This window comes from Amblyomma americanum, chromosome 6 (assembly GCF_052857255.1).
Source record: "Amblyomma americanum isolate KBUSLIRL-KWMA chromosome 6, ASM5285725v1, whole genome shotgun sequence".
Taxonomy (NCBI): Eukaryota; Metazoa; Arthropoda; class Arachnida; order Ixodida; family Ixodidae; genus Amblyomma; species Amblyomma americanum.
The window spans coordinates 96257279-96281455 of NC_135502.1; the positions used below are offsets into that span (position 1 = coordinate 96257279).

Here is a 24177-nt window from a genome sequence, read left to right on the forward strand (position 1 = left end):
AATTACGACACTGGTCATTGTGCCGTGCTTGCGTTTGACCGGCAGCCTTCTACGTCAAGGCCTTTCAAATCATGTTTTATGATGAACACAAAACCGAACTTGTGAGTGGACCTTGTCGACTGTATGCCATCGCTTTCCCAAAAGCCATTGCAACCTGACCCGAAGCAAAAGAAATGCTTCAGATAATTGATATTTAATTCACCGACGCAGTTTTCAGCCGCATCTACCGCATTTGAAAGCTGCCTTCACACTTGATCAGCAGTATTGAAGAGGAAAGCGCCCTTGACCTCGAGGAAAGAAAAAAGACGCAATTCCCGATTGCACCATGCACGTGACGGATTTCATTGCTTTTACTGCTGCTTTCCGCCCGTTGGACAGCGGAAAGCCAGTACCCGGATCTGAAGTGTTATTCTGCGCAGATAACGCCACTTGAAGCAGTTGGGCTGGCATTGAAAACAGCATTATTTATGCTCGTTGTCCGCCATTCACAAAATAACGCCATTACTGGCACTCTCATTTTGCGGCCGTGCACTTATTTGAAGCATTGCTTTGCCGAGTTAATGAAACGAAAGTAATAGTGGAGTATTGCTTTGAACACAGAACTGACCGAGAACCTTCACAGGCTCAATAGCACAGTGATTGAATGTCTTAAAATGCCTAATTTGGCGAGGAAAGTCAGCGTCCGCTAATATAACATTATTGATTTTCCAGTGGATACAATAAACGCTTATAGTTTTGTCCTGCTGCACGGGAAGACATACTCTGATGGATGACCCAGATTTGACGCGGGGTAGTTTCTATTGTTTTACAAGAACAGGGAGTAAGTGCAACTCAGAACACGCAGCGCTATGTATTTCATCATATGAGCTGCGTTACTCGCACGAAGGCCGCTCCCTGAAAACTCGCCACTTTAAATAGCAAAAATCTTGAAGAAAGCTCACGAATTGCCGCGCCATCTACGGCGTTCACGTGAACTGATCAGGACTGCTGAAGACATCAGAAGGAAAACCTGGACTGGCTCGCCGATAGCTGTCATCACAGCTCAGCGGTGTCCCCACCATTTGTTAGCCTCCAAACACGTATCAAGCCCGGTTTGGACTAGGTGCTTCGTAACTGGTCTGTTTAAGGAACTCCGTTGCCACAGCTGCATAGCTTACCTCCTTGCTTAGCCAATCCAATTCTCACGCTTCAGAAAGACCCGAGTTTGGTACAAAAAAAAAAACTTGGTAGCTTCCCGTGGACACCCACATTATATAGATTCTTCGTTATTGCATTTTTCACCTAGGTGCTTTTGCACTTGTTCCAGTCTCAACAATACTCTTTCGCGAACTGCGCTTTTAACATAAAATTTTCAGGCTCGAAAACAAAAGTGGTTTCGCGGTAACCCGGGAACGAAATATATTATGTAAAGAAAGATAAAAGCCGAGCTTTTTCGTTTCGCGAAAGTGTTCGAATAAGGTGGTCTTGCATGCGAAGCTGGCTTTGCGGGGAGGACGATGAACGTTGAATTGTTTCTTCTAACTCTGGGACGCGCAAGAAAGGTAGGATTGAGCGAGTTCGGTACAGCTAGTTAGGCAAAATTAACATGTCTTCTTATTAATCTAAACTAGATATAAATTAGGAGTAACCGCAACTTGCTTTGGCTATTATCTTGCACGACAACTTAAGGTCAAGTTGTTGTTGGTTGCGGCAGCCTGATGTGGACGGTTAATGCAGAATCACCATTGCTGTGACGTGTGCACATATACGAGTAGTGACGCACTGGTGGTCAAAATTTAGCCATTACAGCGGACTGTTTACGAGAGGAGTTTAACTGAACGATTTCTATCAACCATATTTCTAGAGTGCTTAACAGATGTCAACTTTAAGTGCTTACCACCCGTCACCGCCAGCAATGTTTGTACAGCGCTCTTATAATTACCCGATAGTTGCGTTGAGAACGTCACTCCAGCTCTGTCTCCACTACTGCATCTTGCTGGCTTCAACGACCGGTTCGTTTTTGTTCCCACTTCTCGCCACGTGAGACATCCATTAACGCCACCCCCTTTTGGTTTCATTCGAAACACTATTTTCCTCCAAACACCCAAGTCCGAGCATTTTTAAGAGCTATAGCTCTTACTACTTACGTTTGTCAAGGACGCGTCTCTCTGCAATGAAGGTAATAGTAACCACGTGACCGCACTTTGCCACATAGCAACAGTGGGCAAGTAGCGCCTCAATTGATACCTATACTTTCGATCCGTTATATATGTGCCAGTAAGCGGCCATCGAAGTGGGACCCCCCCCCCCCCCCCCCGGGGGACCAGCGTTTGCATAATACTTGGGGACCACCCATTTGGTGCACATTGTTCGAAGTGGTATCAAATGACTTGACATGTTCCTGAGAATAAAATTACTAATTGAGATGAAGCCCAAAATTTGTGTGGGATTCGCAACGATGACTTTTCCTCAGGGGGTTCAAGATGGTGCCAAACGACTCGTCGTGTTATGATGCACACGTTTATAAAAATTATTAACTTACATAACGAGGAAATATACCGCATATAGCGAAGGTGGCTGTAAATTGCAATAGTAGTGCATAACCCGTGAGGTAGATGGCGCTGCTTGTGTCTTGGATGTGGTACATAAGCACGTGGTACATAATTTATCGAAGGAGGATAGACCGGTTGCAGCAATAGCTTCACTTGAGCAAGGGGAGTGGGAAAGGGCAGAGAAGAAGGTTCCTAGTGGCACATCAACAGGACCAGATGGTATCCCGATTATGTTGATAAAGAAGTTAGGACCAAAATCCAAGCAAACATTAATACAGGTAGTGAACAAAATGATAGTGGATGAGAAAGTCCCCGATGAATGGCGATTAAGTAGAATGAACATGATATATAAGGGAAAGGGGGACAAAGCAGACGTAAGTAACTATCGCCCCATAACAGTGACGTCTGTGGTTTACAGGGTGGTGATGCAAATTATAAAGGATAGACTGCAGGCTTGGGTGGAGAACGAGGGGGTGCTAGGGGAACTACAGAATGGGTTCCGGAAACAAAGGAGGTTGGAGGACAATCTATTTTCATTGACACAGTGTATAGAAATTGCGGAAAAGGAACATAGGCCCTTATTGCTAGCATTTCTGGATATTAGGGGAGCCTATGACAACGTTACTCAGGAGCATTTGTGGGACATATTGGGCACATTGGATGTGGAAAATGGAGTAATTAATCTTTTAAAAGATATATATAGAGGTAACAGAGTGCTCATAAAATGGGGAAAAAATGTATCAGAGCCTGTAGAGATACAGCGGGGGCTTAGACAAGGATGTCCTCTGTCCCCTTTGTTGTTCATGTTGTACCTGGAAGGTTTGGAGGCCAAGCTAGAGGGGAGCGGACTAGGTTTCAACCTATCTTTTTTCAAGCAAGGGGAATTGATTAAACAGACATTACCGGGACTAATATATGCGGACGATATAGTGATAATGGCTGACAACAAGGAAGACCTGCAGAAGTTGTTAGACATATGCAGTACAGAGGGAGATAGATTAGGCTTCAAGTATAGTAAGGAAAAATCTGCAGTCATGACATTTAATGAAGAGGGCGGCGAGCATAGAATACAGGAGTTCGTGCTAAAGGTAGTGATTGAGTACAAGTATCTTGGGGTGTGGATAAATAACAGTGTTGAGTATCTGACAGAGCATGAAAAATATGTAATGAATAAAGCTAGTAGGAATGCAGCTGTCATGAAAAATAGGGCACTGTGGAATTACAATAGGTATGAGGTGGTAAGAGGGATCTGGAAAGGGGTGATGGTCCCTAGCCTGACCTTCGGGAATGCGGTCCTGTGTATGAGGCCAGATGTTCAAGCAAGGCTGGAAATTAGGCAACGGGGAGTAGGGAGGTTAGCTTTGGGAGCACATGGCAATACACCAAATCAGGGGGTACAGGGTGATATGGGATGGGCGTCTTTCGAGAGCAGAGAGGCTAGCAGTAAGATAGCATTTGAGGAACGATTGAGAAGGATGGAGGAAAAGCGGTGGGCTAGGAAAGTTTTCAGATAGCTGTATATAAAGAATGTTGACACGAAATGGAGAAAGCGAACTAGAAAATTGACAAGCAAATATCTGGACAGCAGTAAGGGGGCAAATCAGCAATTATCGGTTAAGAAAAAAGTTAAAGGAACAGAGAGAGCTTTGTGGAAAACAGGGATGCTGACTAAATCGGCACTAGAAACATACCGGACCTTTAAACAGGAAATTGTCAAAGAAAATATCTATGATAATTGTAGGGGAAGTTCTTTGTTGTTTGAGGCCAGGACTGGAGTTTTGCGGACTAAGAAGTATAGAGTCAGGTACCAGGAGATAGACACTTTGTGCATTGCGTGCGGAGAGGAGGAGGAAACGGCTGAACACTTGATACTTTTCTGTAAAGGGCTTCACCCTACAGTGGAAGGCAGCGGGGCTGACTTACCCAAGGCATTGGGGTTTAGGGATAGTGAAGGGAAAGTGGATTTTAAGAGGTGAGAAGTAACCAAGCGAAGGTTATCTGATTGGTGGCTAAAAGCAAGACAGGAGTAAAATTTCACAAGACATGGCTAGGTGGCTTGAGCCACCGCCCGATGTAAAGGGTTCAGCCGTATCCATCCATCCATCCATGTGTTAGGGCCTATAGAGATACAGCAGGGGCTTAGGCAAGGATGCCCACTTTACCCTTTGTTGTTCATGTTGTACCTGCAAGGGTTAGAGACCAAACTAGAGAGGAGCGGACTAGGCTTCAACCTTTCTTTTTTTCAAGCAAGGAAAATGGATTAAACACATTACCGGGACTAATATACGCGGACGATATAGTGATAATGGCTGACAACAAGGAAGACCTGCAGAAGTTGTTAGACATATGCAGTGCAGAGGGAGATAGATTAGGCTTCAAGTATAGTAAGGAAAAATCTGCAGTCATGATATTTAATGAAGAGGGCGGCGAGCATAGAATACAGGAGTTCGTGCTAAAGGTAGCGAATGAGTACAAGTATCTTCGGGTGTGGATAAATAACGGTGATGAGTATCTGACAGGGCATGAAAAATATGTAATGAATAAAACTATTAGGTATGCAACTGTCATGAAAAATAGGGCACTGTGGAATTACAATAGGTATGAAGTTGTAAGAGGGATCTGGAAAGGGGTGATGGTTCCTAGCCTGACTTTCGGCAATGCGGTCGTGTGCATGAGACAAGACGTTCAAGCAAGGTTAGAAATCAAACAACACGGCGTAGGGAAGCTAGCTTTGAGAGCACATGACAATACACCAGATCAGGGGGTACAGGGTGATATGGAATGGGCGTCGTTCGAGGGCAGAGAGGCTAGCAGTAAGATAGCATTTGAGGAGCGATTGAGAAAAATGGGGGAAAAGCAGTGGGCTAGGAAAGTTTTCAGATACCTGTACGTAAGGAATGTTGATACGAAATGGTAAAAGCGAACTAGAAAATTGACAAGCAAATATCTGGACAGCAGCAGGGGAGAAAATAAGCAATTATCGGTTTAGAAAAAGGTTATAGAAACAGAGAGAGCTCTGTGCAAAACAGGGATGCTGACAAAATCAGCACAGGGAACATGACGATCCTTAAGCAGGAAATTGCCAAAGAAAATATCCATGACAATTGTAGGGGAAGCTCTTTGTTGTTTGTTTGAGGCCAGGACAGGAGTTTTTCGGGCTAATACATATAGAGCCATGTACCACGAGATAGACACGTTGTGCGTTGCGTGCGGAGGAGGCAACGGCTGAACACTTCATACTTTTCTGCAAAGGGCTTCAGCCTGCAGTGGAAAGCAGAGGGGCTGATTTAATCAAAGCATTGGGGTTTAGGAACGGTGAAGGGAAAGTAGATTTTAAGGGGGCAGAAGTAACCAAGCGAAGGTTATCAGATTGATGGCTAAAATCAAGACAAGAGAAAAGTTTCACAAGTCATAGCTATAGGTGGCTTGAACCACCGCCCGATTTAAAGGGTTCAACCTTATCCATATGTTTCCGTTTGATCTTCACGTTTGCTGAGCAAACCAACGTAAAGAACCTCCCGTAGCTAACGCTCTGAAGTCGAAAACTGGGACACTCCCAAGCAACCACAGATATTCACTGGACGGCCGACGGAGGTCCGTTTCGGATGTTCCGGACGCCCGCTGAACATCCGCAAACAGCCGGTGGACGTCCGTCGGCCGTCCGATGGGAGTCCAAAGCTATACGTTTGTCTCGCCGTCGGACGTCCGTTTGAGGACGTCCGTTGCCGGATCTTTCTCGGATATTTGCATATATGGTGCATGCATGGTTTTGTCACTCCCGCGAGGCAATAAAATGAAAAACAGTTTAATGTACAGCAGGCATATTTTATTGTCGTGATGTACATAATGAGAGGAGTGGCTTATATTCGTAAAATATCTGACTTCAGGTATAACAAGCTTGGAAAGCACGTCCATAATCTTCCCACCTACAGAATTTCTGAAACGACAAAGCAACAAACATCAGTCTTGTCAAACTCGCGCAAAAGTGCAGTAGAGTAAGGAAACATCAACCAATTAACAGAAGTGTTTACAGAGCACTCCTATTACAGATCAAGAAGCAAGTATTTTACATCATAATTTATAGTCTTTAAATGAATGTAGAAAGAATAAGTATACTGACATTAAAATTTAGGTGTGTAGTATAGCTTTTATATCATGCATGTTTTCTTACTGATACTGCTATCACTAGACAATGACACTGTTCTACCGGATAACACCAAAGGAAGCTGATTGGCACTTCATGTACTGAATGTCAACTGTTTAAAATCCAGTGTAACAGGAGTACAGATGCATTTATGTATTCAACAAATCTCGGAGCACAGCCAGTAGCAACAATGCTATCTTCACGTCGCCGCGGGAAAACAGATCACACAGGAAATAGTGAAATAGCACTCCTTTTTCAACACATAAAACATGACATAAAAAGTAGTAGATGAATGAGGTATAAAAAACTGCGAAACTGATTATGATGAAAAGATTTTGAGCAAAAAGTGCACCTAAATCAGATTATCTACAGCGATGGTAGAAAGTGAACTGGCACAGTATGTCACATTTTGCGCGGCAAGATTGTGATGTTCGCGGCTAACAAAGAAGCCATCACCTCGTGCTTTCAAGAAACCCCAGTCTCTTACGAATAAATGCTATATGATCCTGCTGCATTGCCCAAAAGTAATTTTCAAGCAGTGTACTACTCACCTTCATAGGCAACCACTTATGGCCTTCACACTAAGCCTTCTTTCATCCAAAGTCGGCGAAGTACGGCATTCCAGAGTTTCAGAAGAGCTTCAGGCGCTTCCTGCGTCTTTCGAATTGCTCAAGTGCCACACCACTTTTGTCCGCAGACCAAACAAAACCACGCTTTGGTAGTAACAAAGATCTAAAGCAGCACCACGCTACACAACAAAATGACAACGGCGCCACAATATTGACTGTTGGATTGGATTGGATTGACCGCAAACTGACATACATGATGACGATGACAGGAGTATTTGGCGGCAGTTTTGAATTTACGAATGCTTTCAATTACAATAACGAACAAAGTGGACATGATGTCGCACAATTTCGATAATTTGTAGAGGTATTATAAACTTAGAATTAGTAACTGATATTCTTCAAAATTGTGCAATATATGCTTCCACCCTTAAATTATTTTGGGTCATTGGCGGCCCTTGCACTACAGAAAGGATTGTGGAAACTGTCCAATTTACAAACGTATCCGCGTCAAACCCTGTAGCTGATCCAAAAAATTTCATGGAAGCAGATATGCACTTTGAATTAATGCGATTTCGAGCCAACTTGCTCATAAAATTCACAAAATTTATTTCCGGGATAAGTCTTTCTCGATAAAAAGAATACAAAATATACAAACAGGTAAGGCGCATTTTTTGTGCAAAAAAAATGAAAAACGACCGTACTCAAGTCCTGGGAAAATACTCAGCCGTACAGACCTCGGACGTACGCTTCGTCTCTCATGCAGATATACAAAACCGGACACTGTTCGTACGTCCGATGAACGTACGGATAAGTATGTCCGAAACCGGATTCTGTTTGTACGTCCGATGGACGTCCAATCTCGTCACAGGTCGTTCGGATCTAGTTCGAACGTCCGATGGATATCTGTGGTTGCTTGGGCTGTTGGCAGAGAATTAAGTTTTTTAGCGCCGCTTAACACTAACTTCGCAAGTCAGGGTCAGTGCTCAAGGATACATGCTAATCTTCAACAAGAAAAAGGTAATTAGTGGTAAAGCAAAGTCCCCGCAAAGCCCTTCCCCTGAAACGCTTTAACCCCCCCCCCCCCCCCCCCCGGCCCGGTGCCAGATATAGCCAGTCGAAGCTCTACCACTGCCACGTATGAATATAACGAGCCCTCAAAACAACGAAAAAAGTGCGACGACTCGTTGGTGGTAGATTTCAGTACAGAAAGGTACTTACTTTACCTGTCCACTTGCACTGGCGTTCCATGCGTCCGCATCTACTTTTCCAGGTGTCGAAAGTAGAATTGAGAATACGAAACATTCGATAGAAAAAAATTAAAAACGGTTTTATTATTCATGCTTCAGTATGTTCAACCTTGATTGTACTGATTAAATGCGATTCTTTCGCTGTTCAGGAGGTTGACACTGAAAGTAATAAATAAACGATGAAATTGACTTCCTTTCTTTCGAAAAGTAAAATAATGCAAAAGATGATTTTTCGCCATAAGATGTAACGCAACACAGGCACTCTCAGCCGCTCCAATAATCCGCTCCGTCGGCCATACAAAACAACTTCGGCACTAACCACAAATCGCGCTCGTACTGTGCCCACAAATTCAGGGACAAGCGCGGACTAATTATTACAAACGTGCGTCATTCATACAGAAAAATCCCTCTTGTCAGTGGACATCAGAACTCAATACAGCCACGGCAGCTTACAAACTTTGAACACGTCATTCCGAAGCTCCATGAAAAAGGTACACTCCAGGCGACAAAACGCCTTCGTTCACCTTCCAAGAAAGGCTGCGAACCACACGCCGCGCTTTGGTAACTATACGCAGTGACAGCGCACAACAAAATCGTGCTTTAGACTGCACAAGGAAGACAAGGACATCACACTTTGCAGGCACTATACACAGTGGTGTTGTGTATACAGACGGCAATATTAGCGAACGCGGATTGGCTGCTCTAGGAGTAACGTGCTATACATGCCCATACGTTGATGTACAAGAAAGCACCTGGCTATAAGTGATGTAGTACGTGGTAGCGACATCAAAGGATGGAATATGCGTTGGCAACGAGATATACAGGAGACCTTGGCAAACGGAGGAGGCTTTAGAGTAAGGGTCTTCGAAGACCTCCTTGAGACGATAAGAAGCGATCGTCTGAAGGCTTGGAATGTGTTTCTGTTGCCTTAAAGTACGTGCGGACGATAGGGAGGAGCGTCGGAAAACAAACTAGAAATGTGATCGGCTGAAAGCAGTCGTGTCACGTTTTTTCTATATATATAAAAAAGATAAAACGGGTATGGGGACAGTATCTGGTCAGATGCGAAAATTCTTCGGCGATAAGGTATAAGAGGGGAGAATAAAACATGTAATGGCGATGCAACCTAAATAACATTAGGCGACTTGAAACAAAAAGCAGCTAAAGATAAAACGCGAAAAGGCAGGGGATGCCACTTTACGGCATGTGCTGCATTCTCGAGGAGTTGGCGCGCTGCCTTGCTGCCTATGCTGCCTCGAAGAAGAAGAAAAGAAGTCACATTCCAAGGTCGTTCTGCACATCGTGGCCGCTGGCACCCCTCGCCGTCGGCTTGAACAGCGCAATAAAAACTAACTAAAAACCGGTACGCTGTCTAATATTAAGTCACTACGGAGCGCGGTAAGCTATACTTGTACAAGAGTGGCAAAGTTCACTTCCCGGATGGCACATTATTTACCGAGGTACTACACCATTTGGCGGACAATATCGCTAACAGAGTCTGACAGACCTAGACATCGATACATAGCACTTTAGCATTACTGACTTGAGATCAGAAGCACAGATGTTTCACAGCTCGCTGAGTCGTCGTCTAAGACGCTACGATTCTACGCCACTGACTACGGTTGCCAGCTATGTTTTGTTTGTTTGAAATGAAAAGATTTATCACATCAGTCTGGCGATCTTTGCCATCTCCACAGCACAGCACCACGTAGACATCTACAGCATTATGTGCCACAGTTGACTATCGTGCATGCGTGTGAACCTAAGGACGAATGAATACGTAGCAGGTTAGCGATCTTCGCGGCTCGCGCTCTAATGCATGTTCTAGGTTAAATAGGTAAGGCTCCCACGTCGTCAGGCGCACCCGTGCAAAACAACGCGTTTGCTACAGGCACATAAACGCGTGCACGTATCACTCGTTCACTCACACATGCACACTTCGGAGTTCTATTTACAGGGCAGGAGTTCAGATATATATATAATACACATTATATAAAGGTACGCGTATGTACATCACAGCTTAGAACCAGCTAGGAGCGCTATAGCTGGGTTATAAACGTGGCGCCACCGTTCTGTTTGTCCTTAGTCCAGTTGAAGGCAGAGTTTTCGAAGGCTTGCAGGTCAGACTGCGAGTCGGACGGGCAGGACGATCTGCGCGACTCGATGAAATTCATCTGGGATGAGACTTCCCGCATCGTGGGCATCGCCGAGGCGTCGTGCGCCGTCTGCGGCGGGCACAGCCGCTGGCAGCATCCGCACCGACCCACGACAGCTGCAATGGCGCGGTCCAGCGGGTCGAGCGAACGCATCCACTCGGGCAGCCAGAGCCAATTGCGCAGCCTCTCGGGAAGCACGTGAGGCACCTTGCGCTGCAGGACGTTGACGACGATCACGACGAGCGCGACGAACAGGAGAGGAATGAGAACCACCATGAAGACGACCGTGCCCGCCATGGACAGTCCGAACACGGCGGCCGGGAACAGGAGGAACATGCAGATGAGGTAGAGGACCGAGAACCAGCGGTACTTTGCGGTCGTGTTGCCCAGGATCTTGGCCAGCTGGATGGGGATGCGAGTGAAGGGCAGCGGGTAGAACATGAGGATGCCGAGGACGTTGAAGAAGAGGTGGCAGAAGGCGATCTGCAGCGTGTGCTTGATGCGGCTGGAGTCCGCCGCGAGCGCGGCCAGGATGCCCGTGGTGGTGGTGCCGATGTTGGAGCCCAGGGTGAGAGGGTAGATGCGCTCCAGGCTGATGACGCCAATGCCCGCCAGGGGAGTGAGTGCAGAGGTGAAGATCGAAGAGCTCTGGACGAGAATTGTCATGATGCAGCCGAGCAGGATGGCGATGTAGCCGACGAGCACGGAGAACGGAAACCGGTACTCGGCGTTCACGGTGGTCTTGATGACGACCGCGATGCGGCCGCGAAGCATCGAGTGCAGCAGCTTGACCATCAGGATGAGGCACACGCACAGCGTCAGCAGAGAAATGCCGAGCAACAGCACGCCGACGAAGGTGTCCTGCCAGTCCAGGGAGGCCAGGGCGAATTGACCTGCGCGCAAACGGTGTACAGTTGAATCACTCAAGCAAGCAAAGTTCTGAAGCACGTGTTGATCCATTTTACTTATTAACGTGGAAACGATGAGCGTTCAATACTTAGCACGTGGCCCAGCTAACCAGAGAATACATGGATCTCAATGAATGCAAGCAAGACAGCCTCGCAAACAAGACATTCTACCAGAGGAGTTATGAATAGACATTGACCATGTTGGAACGTTCAGCATACTTGTCACGCAGCAATCACGCGTAAATAATTCCGAGAAGTCTGCATCACAGCACGTAAGTTCGGTGCACAAATGCTATCATTTTTGTAACCGGAGCTTCCATGTCGTTCCAATGTGGACATTCACTCCCGTGATGTCAAGACACGATTAGCATTTGACATGAGATTGCTCAAGCATAGATGGCTAAATAAACGCAACAGTAGCATGGGAAAACAGTTGCGGTTATCCGTACTGTGCCAAATTCCGCAAAATCATATGAACAGGAATCACTAAAATTGAAGCTGTCATACTGAGCTATAAAAAAGGCTGACTTTGCTTACAATTTTTGGCGCATCCATCGCTGGTCATGTTGCAGCACCGTTTGATGAGAGATTGGTTGTAGTAAGCCTCATCTCCGATGGCAACCTTCTCGATGACTTTTTTGTCCAACTAGAAGGGGAAGGAAAATGAGCTCATGAGCCCACCTAACCATGTTATCCTACCTTAGAAGGTAAGCATACTACTGAGCCACCAAGCGGAAAGGTACTCTATCCAAAACAAAAACAAAGCATGCTAAAAATGGCAGTTCATGAATTGAATCCAAATTTTCTCCACTACATTTTCTTCACATAACTAACCTAGACGTTGCAGTGGTGAAAAAAAAATGTCCTGCTTACCTGGATGACAAGGCTGGTAAATGGCTTTGTCAAGACTTGCAAGAAGTCTCTGTTAGCACTCTTGTTGGTAGTCCAGTTGGTTGAGTTCATTATGGCACTTGTCAAGTGATACAGTACACCTACAGGAGAAGAGGATACAACTATTTAACGACACTGAGTGCTTTAGATACAGAATAAGCTATGCTGACGCACTCTTGAAGAGTGACAATGTGTGCATAAGAAAGGTGGGCATACCCTGACAGTAAGCTCACACTAAAAGTCCGCTTACGGAAATGCGGGCAATAATAGCATGATAAAATAGTTAGGGAGTAATTATTCATCAGCATCCCCCCAGTGTAGTCATACCGCTATGCTTGGGTGCAAGATAGTGAGTGATTGCTCCCATATTACGAATCTAGTCCATCTTGTAGGATTCCCCTAAGCATTCTACCAGTAGCATAATATGCAATTTGGAGCGTTCTGAGATGCACTGATGACTTGTCCGCTTGGGAAGAGTACGATACGCATCACACCTTATCTACTTCAATGTTCGTCGGCATGTGCTGAAGTAAATAGCCATCGTTGCATAACCCAGCTACTGGTAGTAAATAAGTTCTGTAGCAGATGTGTCCTGTTTTACTGAATTGCAGATCGTTCTATGATTTAATGGATATTGGGCACTACTTGGGAAATACTTCTACATCTGAACGCAAAAGTTTACTATTGCTTTCCCTTTTACATACAATAATGCCATATTTAGGTTGTGTTCCTTGAATTCGATCCAACCCGGCCGTCCCTTTCTCGGGAAAAACTTTCATGTACCCTAAACACCACCGGCTTATGCTGACGACCGGCCCCGGAAAATTTCGCAGGCGCAGTCAGTCTAGGGAGTCCGAATTGCGGACGTGGTAACTGCACAACCTAGCTGAACGACTCGAGCCGTGTTTGAAGACCTGTCGTGGCGCTGAATGCTTCATTACACGTTCCATACTTGGCCGTTTGCTTTTAAAGAGAACAGGATTGAAACTCATCCATGGTGCTCAGCAAAAGTTGCCCGTGTACCTCCGTTCGCAACCGGGAGTAAACTTATACACCAGCTTTAAAGATCAAAATGTTTAGCATTCCTCATTTAAAGTTTTCGAATAATTCATGACATATCGCAACGGTATTTCAATGAAACAGGAGAGGCCTAGTAAAGCTGTAGTCTTCTTCCAGGGGTACATGCTTCGAGGGTCTAGTCTGCAGCTACGAAGCACCGGCAGCGTGCATTAAGATACGTGGGCAATGACACGTGCGTGTACAGTGCAGAAACTCAATGAATGTCGCCGCGGGAAGGCTCACCGAAGGCGACCTCCAAGGGCAGCAGGACGATGACTGTGAGCCAGTTGAACATGTCGTGCACGGTGGCGGCGGCGAAGGCCCTGCGGAACTCGTTTCGCTCGGCGCTCTGCATCAGCGACACGATGGTGTTGGTCACCGAGGTGCCGATGTTGGCCCCCATGATGATGGGGATGGCGTCGCGGACCTGGATCACTGTCCGCCGCCGGCAGCGCATGCGAAAGGGCAAACGAACGAGACGAGGCCACTTGAGACCGTGGCCGTAACTCACCAGGGCAGCACCACACGGTACTTTAGTACGAAACGGGCCCGTGAATACGCGTCATAAGAGTATAAAAAAGCGGCTTAACTGACAAAGGAAGCTTAGCGATGGAACAAAATACAGAATACGAGCAATGAGAAGACATTACACAGGGGTATTCACCATATACATTGTAAGTCAGCGAGGGCTAGATACAGCGCTCGAAAATAATTGCAACAGCCACCTTCACACATGGCGGTCGTCCTTTGAATGACTGCAGTCTGTAGCAGCCATTTTAATTTGTACCGGCTACTGCCCCGATTGAATTTTCCTGAATACCATGAGGACATGTACATGTACACTATTCTGACCGTTTAAAAGGGAAGTGACGAGAGAATCGACTACAGATTTGACCGAATAGATCTGTTCGAGCATGTTGACCTAAAAGTATTCCCTATCGAATAAACGACAGCTCCGAGAACGTTTCGACGCGCGCCCGAAAAAAACAAAAAAACTGACATGCACGCTTGGAGGCACGTCTCGGAGAGACGAGCCCAAGTACAGGCCGTGAGCTAGCAAGCAGAGACCGATGCCACCACGTTCGCCCAGCGGGACATTCGACAGCACGATGCAGATCCGAAGTAATGGACTACACTATTAAGGGCGCACACTTCCATTACGAATATTGCTTCCCTCTTCGAAGCCCCATACTGACACAAGTTTAGCACGCAGTGCTTTCGACAAGCTGCAGTAAGCAACTATCAAGTTTAACTGACATGTACTCAACACTTGAGAGCACACCAAGTACAGGAACAAGGACCCCGAGGCGTACTCACAGTTCGCGCCGACCATGGTGATGATGATTGAGGACGACGTTGAGGAGCTCTGCACGAGCACCGTGGAGAGGACGCCGATCATGAGCCCGACGACGGGGTTCTTGAGCACCTCGTTCTGGGACATGACCTTGCCGGCCGTCTTGCCGCCGACCAGGCGGAAGGCCGAGCTGAGGAAGTCCAGCGAGCAGATGAACAGGTAGAGGAGTCCCAGTAGGCATACCGCCTTGCCCAAGCCCAGGGCCACCCTCTGGAACTTGCCACCAGCGGTGAGTTCTGCGCACGCAAGGGAGGTGGCGCAACACCAGTTGCCATAAACGGTAACTCGTACAGGCCAGAAAGCATCAGGAGCACTAACATTTCGGGTTTGTTGCCGTCTCATTTTAGAGCACATCACAGAGCAAGGAGGCACGAAAAAAGGTCCTGCGCTGTCTACGTTAGTACTGACTGTATGCCTACTGCCTTCGTTCGCGCTTGTTTGCGCTGTGATGTTCTCTAAAATAATTGTAGCAAAGCAATAAGAGAAATAAGATAAAAAAGAAAAGAATAAGATTTCTGCACAACAGTCTAATAGGACACGGTACGATTCCGCAATTCGAAAAACATTTTAAGGAAGGAACAATGACAATGTCCACGTGAGCAGACCAATAGGGCCCTGAAAAAAAAAAGGCCGGATACGTTTCTTTTTTGCCGTATGGCGGCGCTCAAGTAGACACTGCGATTATTCCTTCGTTGGGTCCAGACCGAAAAGGCATCTTTAATACGAAAGTTGTGGAAACATGAAAGCATTTTCGAAAAAGGCCGTTGTGAATGCACTGCTGATCTCACGACTACTAATTTCAGCGTTATATAGAAAAGCCGAAAAGACGCTACAGATACGGCCTCATTTGCGTGCCTAAGTCTGCACACAGCACTGATAATATTATCGGAGGCAATTGCAGAACCTATTTCAAAGTAACACTAATCTTGAAAATAGACCAGCTGTACCGGCAACGATGTATTTGCATTATGACTTGCAAGGTGCTGCAAGTTATCACAACGACCTGCCGCTTTGTGCATAACTATGTGATTATCTGTTTTCCTTCGAAATACTCAAATATACAGTTCAAGAAGCCTTCGTGAAAAAAAATTGCTTCCATGTACAAACAATGGAAATTGTGCCATATAACAACAGCACTTTACCAAGGCTGAAGATATGTTAACCCTCCAAAGGCGATTAATACGACCGAAACAGCAGGATTTTTACTGTCTCTCTATAAAAGCCAATTTCTCCTCACTGAATGAGGGAACACTACCATGCAATGCCTGTATACAGCGTTGCGCTCTTCCCACCCGCGTCGTTCTTTGTTCATTCGACAAATAAGCACCTGACGACCCCCATCACGTCCGTACACACAAGCCCCCGCCGCATTTCAGATCCAACAAAGCGTCCACAGCTAACAGGCGCTGCTGCTTAAAAACGAAGCAAATATGCAAACATTTTCTACATTTAAATGTCACTGAGCTGTCTGGTGAAAGAGCTGTTTAAGAGGTCATTGGAAAGACCCGAAGTACAGGTCAAAGTTGTCTGAAGGCTCGAGAGAGGTGGGTGGTTAGGCAGGGAGAACTGCGCACGGTTCGTAGCGAGGAAATGTAAATTGAAGAAAAGGTGTCAAAGTACGTTGAGGTGGCACACAGCGTCAGATCGCAAGCGGTCAGCCACCCCTTCATAAGTACCTGCGTTTTTGTTAAGTTACATTGCATGAGGACAGGCAATCTGGAACACGGACAATTTTTCCTTTAGCATGTACAATCACTGAGAAAGGTCTGGACCATGTGTTCCCCAAACGAGGCCGACAGCTCTTATCAGGCGGCTGGAAGCCATACTAGTGGAGATTAAAGATCAAAACCTCGACTTTCACCCCCACAATTGTGGTCTCCAGCAGCCGGCTAATAGCACAGCTATCGGCTTCGTTTGAGGAACACGTGGTCCGCAGACTTTTGACCCCGACTGTACCTGCAAAACAATTGAATTAAAGCATGGTGCAGCAGAAAACATTAATCAAGGTGTTAATTTTACCTGAATGAATACCGACTAGACACCAGCACAGAAGCATGCGACTAAAGGCTGTGAGTTGCATAAGATTCCTTAAGTGTTACCTCATTTTAAACAAATACATAAAAGGGCTCCCAGCAGAGGTTCAGTTTAAATATAATAGCGATAAATAGCCACGTATAAAAAAAGTGGACGGTAATCAAATAATAAGATTTTGATGAAGTCACGAAAGAAGCCGACTTCTAAATCAGTTTCTTCTGCTGGGAAATACAGCACGCAGTAGCAACAGCCCAAGCACGTGAGCACACTCTCTGTTCACGTGATAACCGCCTCTGATTGAACTGCGTGAAAGGGTTAACAATCCTGACGTTCCACGATCTCTCCGGAGTCAACTAGAGCCAAGCGAAGGGACAAATAACCTTTGAAGGCCTTGCACAAGCGGAGGCACTTGGCCGCAAAGACGCCCGTATTACGCAATGGGCGCTCGGCCAACAACAGCGAACGCCAAAGCCTGACAGACAATCAGACAGCACTGTCAGCATAAAACGTCACGGCTGTCATCCACGACAGGTTTACACCTGCGGCAGCCGCTGTGGTGCGCTCATACCTACCTTGCCACTCATGGTCCAGAGGGCGCGGACATTATGCAGGCAATGTCACTATAACCCCTCTGCAGGTCACTTTGGGTAATGTACAGCGCTTTGTGAAGCATTGACCCAACTCCTCCGCCCTGTAGCTGTCAGGACACACGGACGTTCGTGTTTTGGCGTGTGTGTGTGGGGGGGGGGGGGGGGGGGGGGGGGCATTGACACGTATAGACAGGATTAGGTGGGCAGGCAGAGGGATAGACTCCATAAAAAAATAATAAAAGGGGATGTCACCTTTGCAAGCCAGCAGAAAAAGTGGGAAAAGCATGAAAGCTGGCTAGGTAATCGGGAACGCACAAACGGTCATTCTCTTTTCGACCAAAGCCGCACGACACTGAGCGACACCAGACTCGGTTCTAACTTGGTATTACGTCCAGATAACCTGGACAGCTTAATCTTGAAGAAAAGTTTCGTTTGGTTTATCGGGGTCTAAGGTACCAAAGAGACACAGGCTATCAGGGACGCGGTACAGAAGGGCTCCGGAAATTTCTACCACCTGGGGTTCTTTAACGTGCACTGACATCGCACAGTACGCGGGCCTCTAGAATTTCGCCTCCACCGAAATTCAACCGCCGCGGCCGGGATAGAACCCGCGTCTTTCGGGTCACTTGAACGAGGAAGGGAAGTACTGGCCCAAGTAACGCACACTGTGGCTGCAACGTTGCCTGTCAGTAACAATTGAGAGCAACGTTGGACAACAAAGTGTGATGTTACGCTAACGTTGCATCTAGTACGTTGTCTAAAAGTTCCAAAATGATATCAATATAGCATATATTGGCATACATTGCACCGACATTTAGTCTAAATTGTGAACTTTCAGCATATAATACTGACGAGGCCGATGGTGCACCGGTAATGTAGTTTACTGAATCCTGCTGCTTCTCTGAGCCAAGTGAATGCATTGCAACTGAAGGATACTAAAGCACCATAAGAGTAGTGCTCGGAAAGGCGCCTCCTTGAGAATTAGCATGTACATTTTTATGGAATGCAGTTCGATAATTCTCGCACAAAGACAGCAGCGCGTAATAATACGGCTTTTTTAATAAAAGGCATTATCAACATGATCATGCTCACTTGTATTTCTAATTTTTGCCATCAGAAGTTCAAAAACGCACGAAACTACTTCGCTTGATTGGTGAGCATCACTGGCTCTAAAACCAGGGTCTCATGTGGGGAGTATATAAGCTTGCTGAAATGCACTCATACGTATGTGAGCGCAGCGCGGTGGCGTTTTCTGGTTCGTAATGTTGCTGTAGCATAGTGTTTGATGCATTATTGTTCGCCGAGGAAGTGCTTGCTGTGTGAATTACCAAGTGTAAATTACGTTCTTCCACTGTAACAAATGAGCACCGTGCATGCGATCAGTTACTTTGAAAGGCTCTCTGTGCTTCACATTTGCAGCGGTCATTTTTTCACATAGGATATGTGGGCGTAGGATTTCCTGACAGCCGACAGACATTAAGAGGCTGCGTTACTTTGTGTACTTTTTGCCAATCGAACGTCATAATAATGTCACGTCAACGTGACCTAAACATTGAGCTAGTGTTATTGTTTAACGTTGCCTGGTAATAAAAAAAGTGACGTTAGGATGCAATCAGGCAACGTAATACGCTGACATTGGAAACGATAGGGGCAACGTTCTGGCAACATTTTGCGTTACTTGGGGGCAACGTCCAGTGTGTGAACTTCTATCGTTGATGCTGATCGGCTTATCTCCCACGCTGGCCTGTGCCTCACGTTTCTGAATGACAACAGCGAGATATTCACCGTGGTTTAATTTGTGTCATGAAGTTTACACCATAGCCCGAGTCCAGCTACTGCAGGGTCATGCTTCGAAACTAGTGAGTCAAGTGTTTGTGTAAAGAAAGTGCAGTAGTCACGACCTATCGTCACTGACTGGTGGAGAAGCCTACTCAGCACGTCAGCTACCAACGCTGCCAGCGAAAGAAGCGACGAGAGAGGTGAAGACAAAACACGCTGCCCAGTTACCTATAATCCCTAGAGGATTTGGCTTCTCTAGAGAAACGCTGGACTGTCCCGTAACGCCGGCAAAGCCATAGTCCCGTCACTAATCTACGAAAACGTTCCTCGTATGGTTCCTGGCCACAAAAATATTCTCCTTGCCCCTTACATCCCCGAACCCTTTTCCCTCAAACTTCTTACGTCCCCTGAACCGTAGAGTAACGCGAAGGAGATCGACATCTTGTTCGTATTGTGCACGGTTCGAATGAGGTGAGCTTATTAAATACACTTTATGTTGACTTAACCAAAGTGCAGGTTCCAATAAGCAAAGTTATCAACGGGCGAGTTCGAATTGCCCAGATTCCACTGCAGCTGGTTTTTGCGGTTTCGTGCACTTCCAATGCGAGAACTTGGCGACGCGCGAACAGGCTGGAGCAGAAATAGCCCAAGCGCGCAGCGCCACGAAACGAGGAAAAAGAAAACTAATATCGGAAGGAAGAGAACGCGGCCTATCGGGGATACTGTTGATGCTGGGGCGAGCCGCGCCCTCGGCCGACCTTTGGAGCTGCGCGCCAGCGTTTCCAGACTGGTCTGCGCCCAAGGTCACGCCGTCCACCGCTATCGATCCGGGGCGCTCCGCCCGAGCGATGACGGCACGGCGCGCCAGCCCCAGCCGCAGAGGCAGCCGGACGCGCAAGAGCGCCGCTATAAACATACGCGTACACTGACAGGCATGAATGCGCTGCTGGTGGACGGCGGGGAAGCGCTGATGCGATGACCCGTTGGGAGTCGTACCGCAGGCAGGAACCGAGAGCCAATTCCAACAGAGATCCAGTTGAACATGCGTATTCGAGATGGGCGTGAATGTTCATTCAGAACGTGCACGTTCCAGTTGAGCATACACATACCATTTGAACCGCACGATCAGCATTGATTAATCCAGTTGAATGCTTAATTAAAAAAAAATTCAGCTGGATAAATCTAGCCGCATGTCTTTGCACACTGGCTCTTGAGAGGAGGCATTTCGCCACCGAATTCTAAGCGCGGTTTTAAGCAGATTGGGGTGGCGAAAATGCGAGCAGGGTGTTCCTATAAGAGTCAAACGGGGCAACTCGTCATGACTACGGTGACGCCACGCTGCTCGGTGCGCGTGCATTAAGCTGCACACAAAAATATCGAGGCAAGGGACCTGGAATTTGCAGGACGCGAAGGAGTTAAGCCATCCATCGAAGAGGAGGCGAGAATGCGGACGCAGTCGCACTACGGGCGCGTGTTTACAATTTAGGCGTTCAGCTGAACTGCTACACATGCAAAGTAGTTAGCGCGTCTCTGAAGGGCATCGTCGCTAAGCCAAACAGGAGCAAGCAAAGCGCAAAAATAAAAATGAATCGAACTGGCACTATAACAAGAATATCGAGGAGTGTGTGTTAGGGCTGTGCCCGAGCCATTTTGAGCGCGTGTGTAGCGAAAAAAAAAATCCAACGACTGGGCAGAAAGAACAAGCGGCAAATAGTGACAGTTCTGCGGCTACTGATCGCAGTTGTATTGTGCGCACAGAGCAATAACACCGCCGTTTGAGTCGGATTTGGTTAGTCGTTAAACTGCCTAGAAACCGCCGGTGCAGACCACGAGAGACGGGGAAAAAAATGCCACTGCCTGATGTTGAAAGATAAACATCGCGAAATAGGGCCGATTTACGCTCTCGCAGATAGCCGACATCAGGGCGAATGCCCTGGATAGCTTGAACGGTCTGGATTTCTTTAGCACGCTAGGATCCTGGGCCAAATAGTGGCAACAGTTACTGATCTGTCGCAGTGATGGCAATACAACAGACGCGTCTTATCGGATAGTTCTCGTATCTGCTGTGATCAGTGACGCACGCTTCCTCCTAGGCGTAACTTTAACCCTCATCGCGCAGAGCAGTTAGCGCCTCCAATTATATCACTACAAACTACGCGACCCGCCATGGGGAGGTGTACTACTCCGAGACGAAATGACACCGTCGCAAGCACGGAAGCTGCCACAGCTAATCTGGCGTCAGCTCACTACGCGGCGAACAGACAGCTGAGGCAGAGTCTGGGCGCCCGATAAGAGACGCCACATCAGCCTCACCGAGAGCGCACGGCAAACTGGGGAGGACCGGCCGATCGAACGGTCGTGCAGCTAGGAAAAAGACGCCAGTAGCGAGTCGGAACGTCCGGCAAGATTCGGAGTGATCCCTAGCACGGCAACCGCAACGTGTAGCCGAAACCGAGCTAATTGTGAATTGTCGCCACCCTATTGCTCCTAATAGGCAGCAACGATGGGATGAAAGATCGTTGAGACGGCAGCGTAACCATAGCTTCCCCTTTTTCTGAAACGCGTTTCGCCCGAACTCTGACAAGGCGGAGAAGGCTACCTCGATTCGCTTGTACAGCAGTGTAGCTGAAGGATCGTCGCTTAATAATTGTCCAGCATAACAACGCCCATGTCGCCTAGAAGATGAGAGCCACTGGTCCAGCTGCGGATGACACAGCACAGACGGCGCAGGCTTAGAAAGAGCCTCGACCACGGTGTAAACAAACACCGGCACATTTCACCCGCGGCACGCTATAGGTAACAGCGGAGAGGGCGCAGAGTTTTGTGCGTGTCACACCCGCGACGCTGGCACGACCTGAACGGCGGCAGCCGTGACGTCAGGGTGGGGGCGTGACAACCCAACCGTAGAGCCAGGGACGAAGAAGACTCACTCTTCTACCGAACCGCTGCCTTTACACACGAAACGCTGCGGCGAGGCGGGGGCGATATTTCTGCACGCAGCAGGACTGTGGGCCCCAGAGTGCGGAGCGAGAGGAGCATGGCTGGCAATGCACCAGCTGTGGGCGACGTGAACGGAGGGAGGAAAGAAATGAAAAAAAAAACAGCCTTCGCCGAGGAACGAACAGACGGGCTAAGGGTAAACGCTTTCTTTCAACGGCTGTCCCGCTTCTCACGTCGCCAGCGACGACCTGTTGCGACCGCACCCGCAGTGAAGGCACGGGCCACAGACGCTGGCACGTAGGACTTCGCCGCGTCGTGCCATTGTGTGAAACTTGTGCCTTTCATATGAGTCGTCATGCTGGGACGAGGAGACGCTACTGTGAGAAGCGAACCGTTGCGTTTTGGCGTTCCCTAACAACCGACCCCACGGACTGTTCATCTAGCGTGGGCAGCGAACGAGAACTCGAGGGTCCAGCGCCTGACTGGCTCGCGTACATTGAAACCTTGAAGGCAATTAGAGGATTCTAGACTCGCTAAGTCAGTCGCACGTTGGCTGGCGGTTCTTGTGTAAGGATTGTGTGTTATAATCTTGTTGGGGATAAGTATTTAAAAAAAACGTATACGCCACATTGAAGATGGGAACTGACTGAGCGTTGATTCCAGGACGGTCTTACCCCTACCCGAATAAAACGACGATTCAGCGTTACATAGAAACTGCAAGCCCTCATTACCTCCATGTAACTATAAGATACTGCAAAATCCACTGTAAGTCTGCAAGTCGATCCAGTAAGACCACGACATGAAGCCTTATACGCAAGCTATGCCACGCTTTCACTGCAGAGACGAAACAACGGCCCATTTTCTATTTGTTCACCCCAGAATAGCCAAGATGGGCCCCCTCCCCCTTTCTTTGTTAGATACGAGCAGCGCAGAGCGCGTACTATATATAGCGCGTCGGTCATGATAAGCGAGCGTTAAGAGGTAAGCGAAATGCTATCATCAGACGCCTTTCCTAAGAATTGGACAAAGGGTAGCTTCGATCTGACGTGCGACGGAAGCATCCCGCTTCGCTTCCATTACAGCGAACGAAGTCACGCGAGACGAGGAACAGCGGCCACGTGCGATGAACCGCGACACAAAGCGGAGGCGATAAATCGGTGCCTAAACCATCCTGCGAACGTCAGCCCCACACTGTACATTCGTGTAGTAGTGACTGCACTGCACCACAGTTACGTTGACAACAGTTATAGCGGTACGGTCCCTGCGAAACCACTGCCACATGCGGTTAACAGAGTGCCCGACGAAATAGCGTGCAAGCTTACAGGGTATCTGTACAGACATCGTGCTGTTAATGCGTGCTGATAAAAGCGTCCATCAAGCGAACCGCACAGATGTAAACCGCACTGTATGGTAAATTCGAGCTGTATGGAAGGATGTATGCAACCTATCACTCAGGCAGGAGTGGAACGCATTCTGTTTTTTTTTTTCAGTTCTACAGACTCGTGATCTATGTCTTAACAAGTTCGATGGAAAGGTAAAAGCATATGTTTTCGAGTACCAGTGAGTTCCCTCTCGCATTGCACACGCCTGCAGTACATGGCTTCATACTCAAGCAGCGCGTTTCGAACCGGAAAGATAGCCTAGAAAATCAGCTCTAGCTAAGCAGAGTCATCGCCAGGCCAAGAAATAGAATCTGCACAACGTTTACATTTCATTTTTTTTAGCCGTTTTCAAAACGGCCAGGTACTCACAGCTCGCCCGCCGAGCTATAGAAAAACAAATGTCGCAGCTTTATGCGAATATACGAATGCGTCTGTGCCACGTGATCATGTGGCCTGGGGACATGTAGCAAGGGACAAAAAAAAAAAGAAATCCGACTAAATGCCAGTCACTGACCCGAATAATGCCGGAGAAAGATTTCGATTGCAACAAACTCTCTAACCCTGGACCTCACTGAAATGTCTGAAAGAAAACA

General features: G+C 47.3%; 1 protein-coding gene across 4 annotated transcripts in view; it reads right to left on the reverse strand.

Annotated features, from left to right (window-relative positions):
- Positions 1–8545: 8545 nt before the first annotated feature.
- LOC144093887 (sodium-dependent phosphate transport protein 2B-like) overlaps positions 8546–24177 on the reverse strand; it is a 69164-nt gene continuing 53532 nt past the window's right edge. For all 4 annotated transcript variants that reach the window (XM_077627634.1, XM_077627633.1, XM_077627635.1 and 1 more), the window contains 5 exons: positions 14823–15095; positions 13749–13940; positions 12429–12547; positions 12093–12201; positions 8546–11540 (listed from right to left, as the gene is read on the reverse strand). In XM_077627634.1, the coding sequence (XP_077483760.1) occupies positions 10531–11540; positions 12093–12201; positions 12429–12547; positions 13749–13940; positions 14823–14946 (1554 nt within the window). In that variant the 5' untranslated portion in view covers positions 14947–15095 and the 3' untranslated portion in view covers positions 8546–10530. The remainder of the gene's footprint in view (positions 11541–12092; positions 12202–12428; positions 12548–13748; positions 13941–14822; positions 15096–24177) is intronic.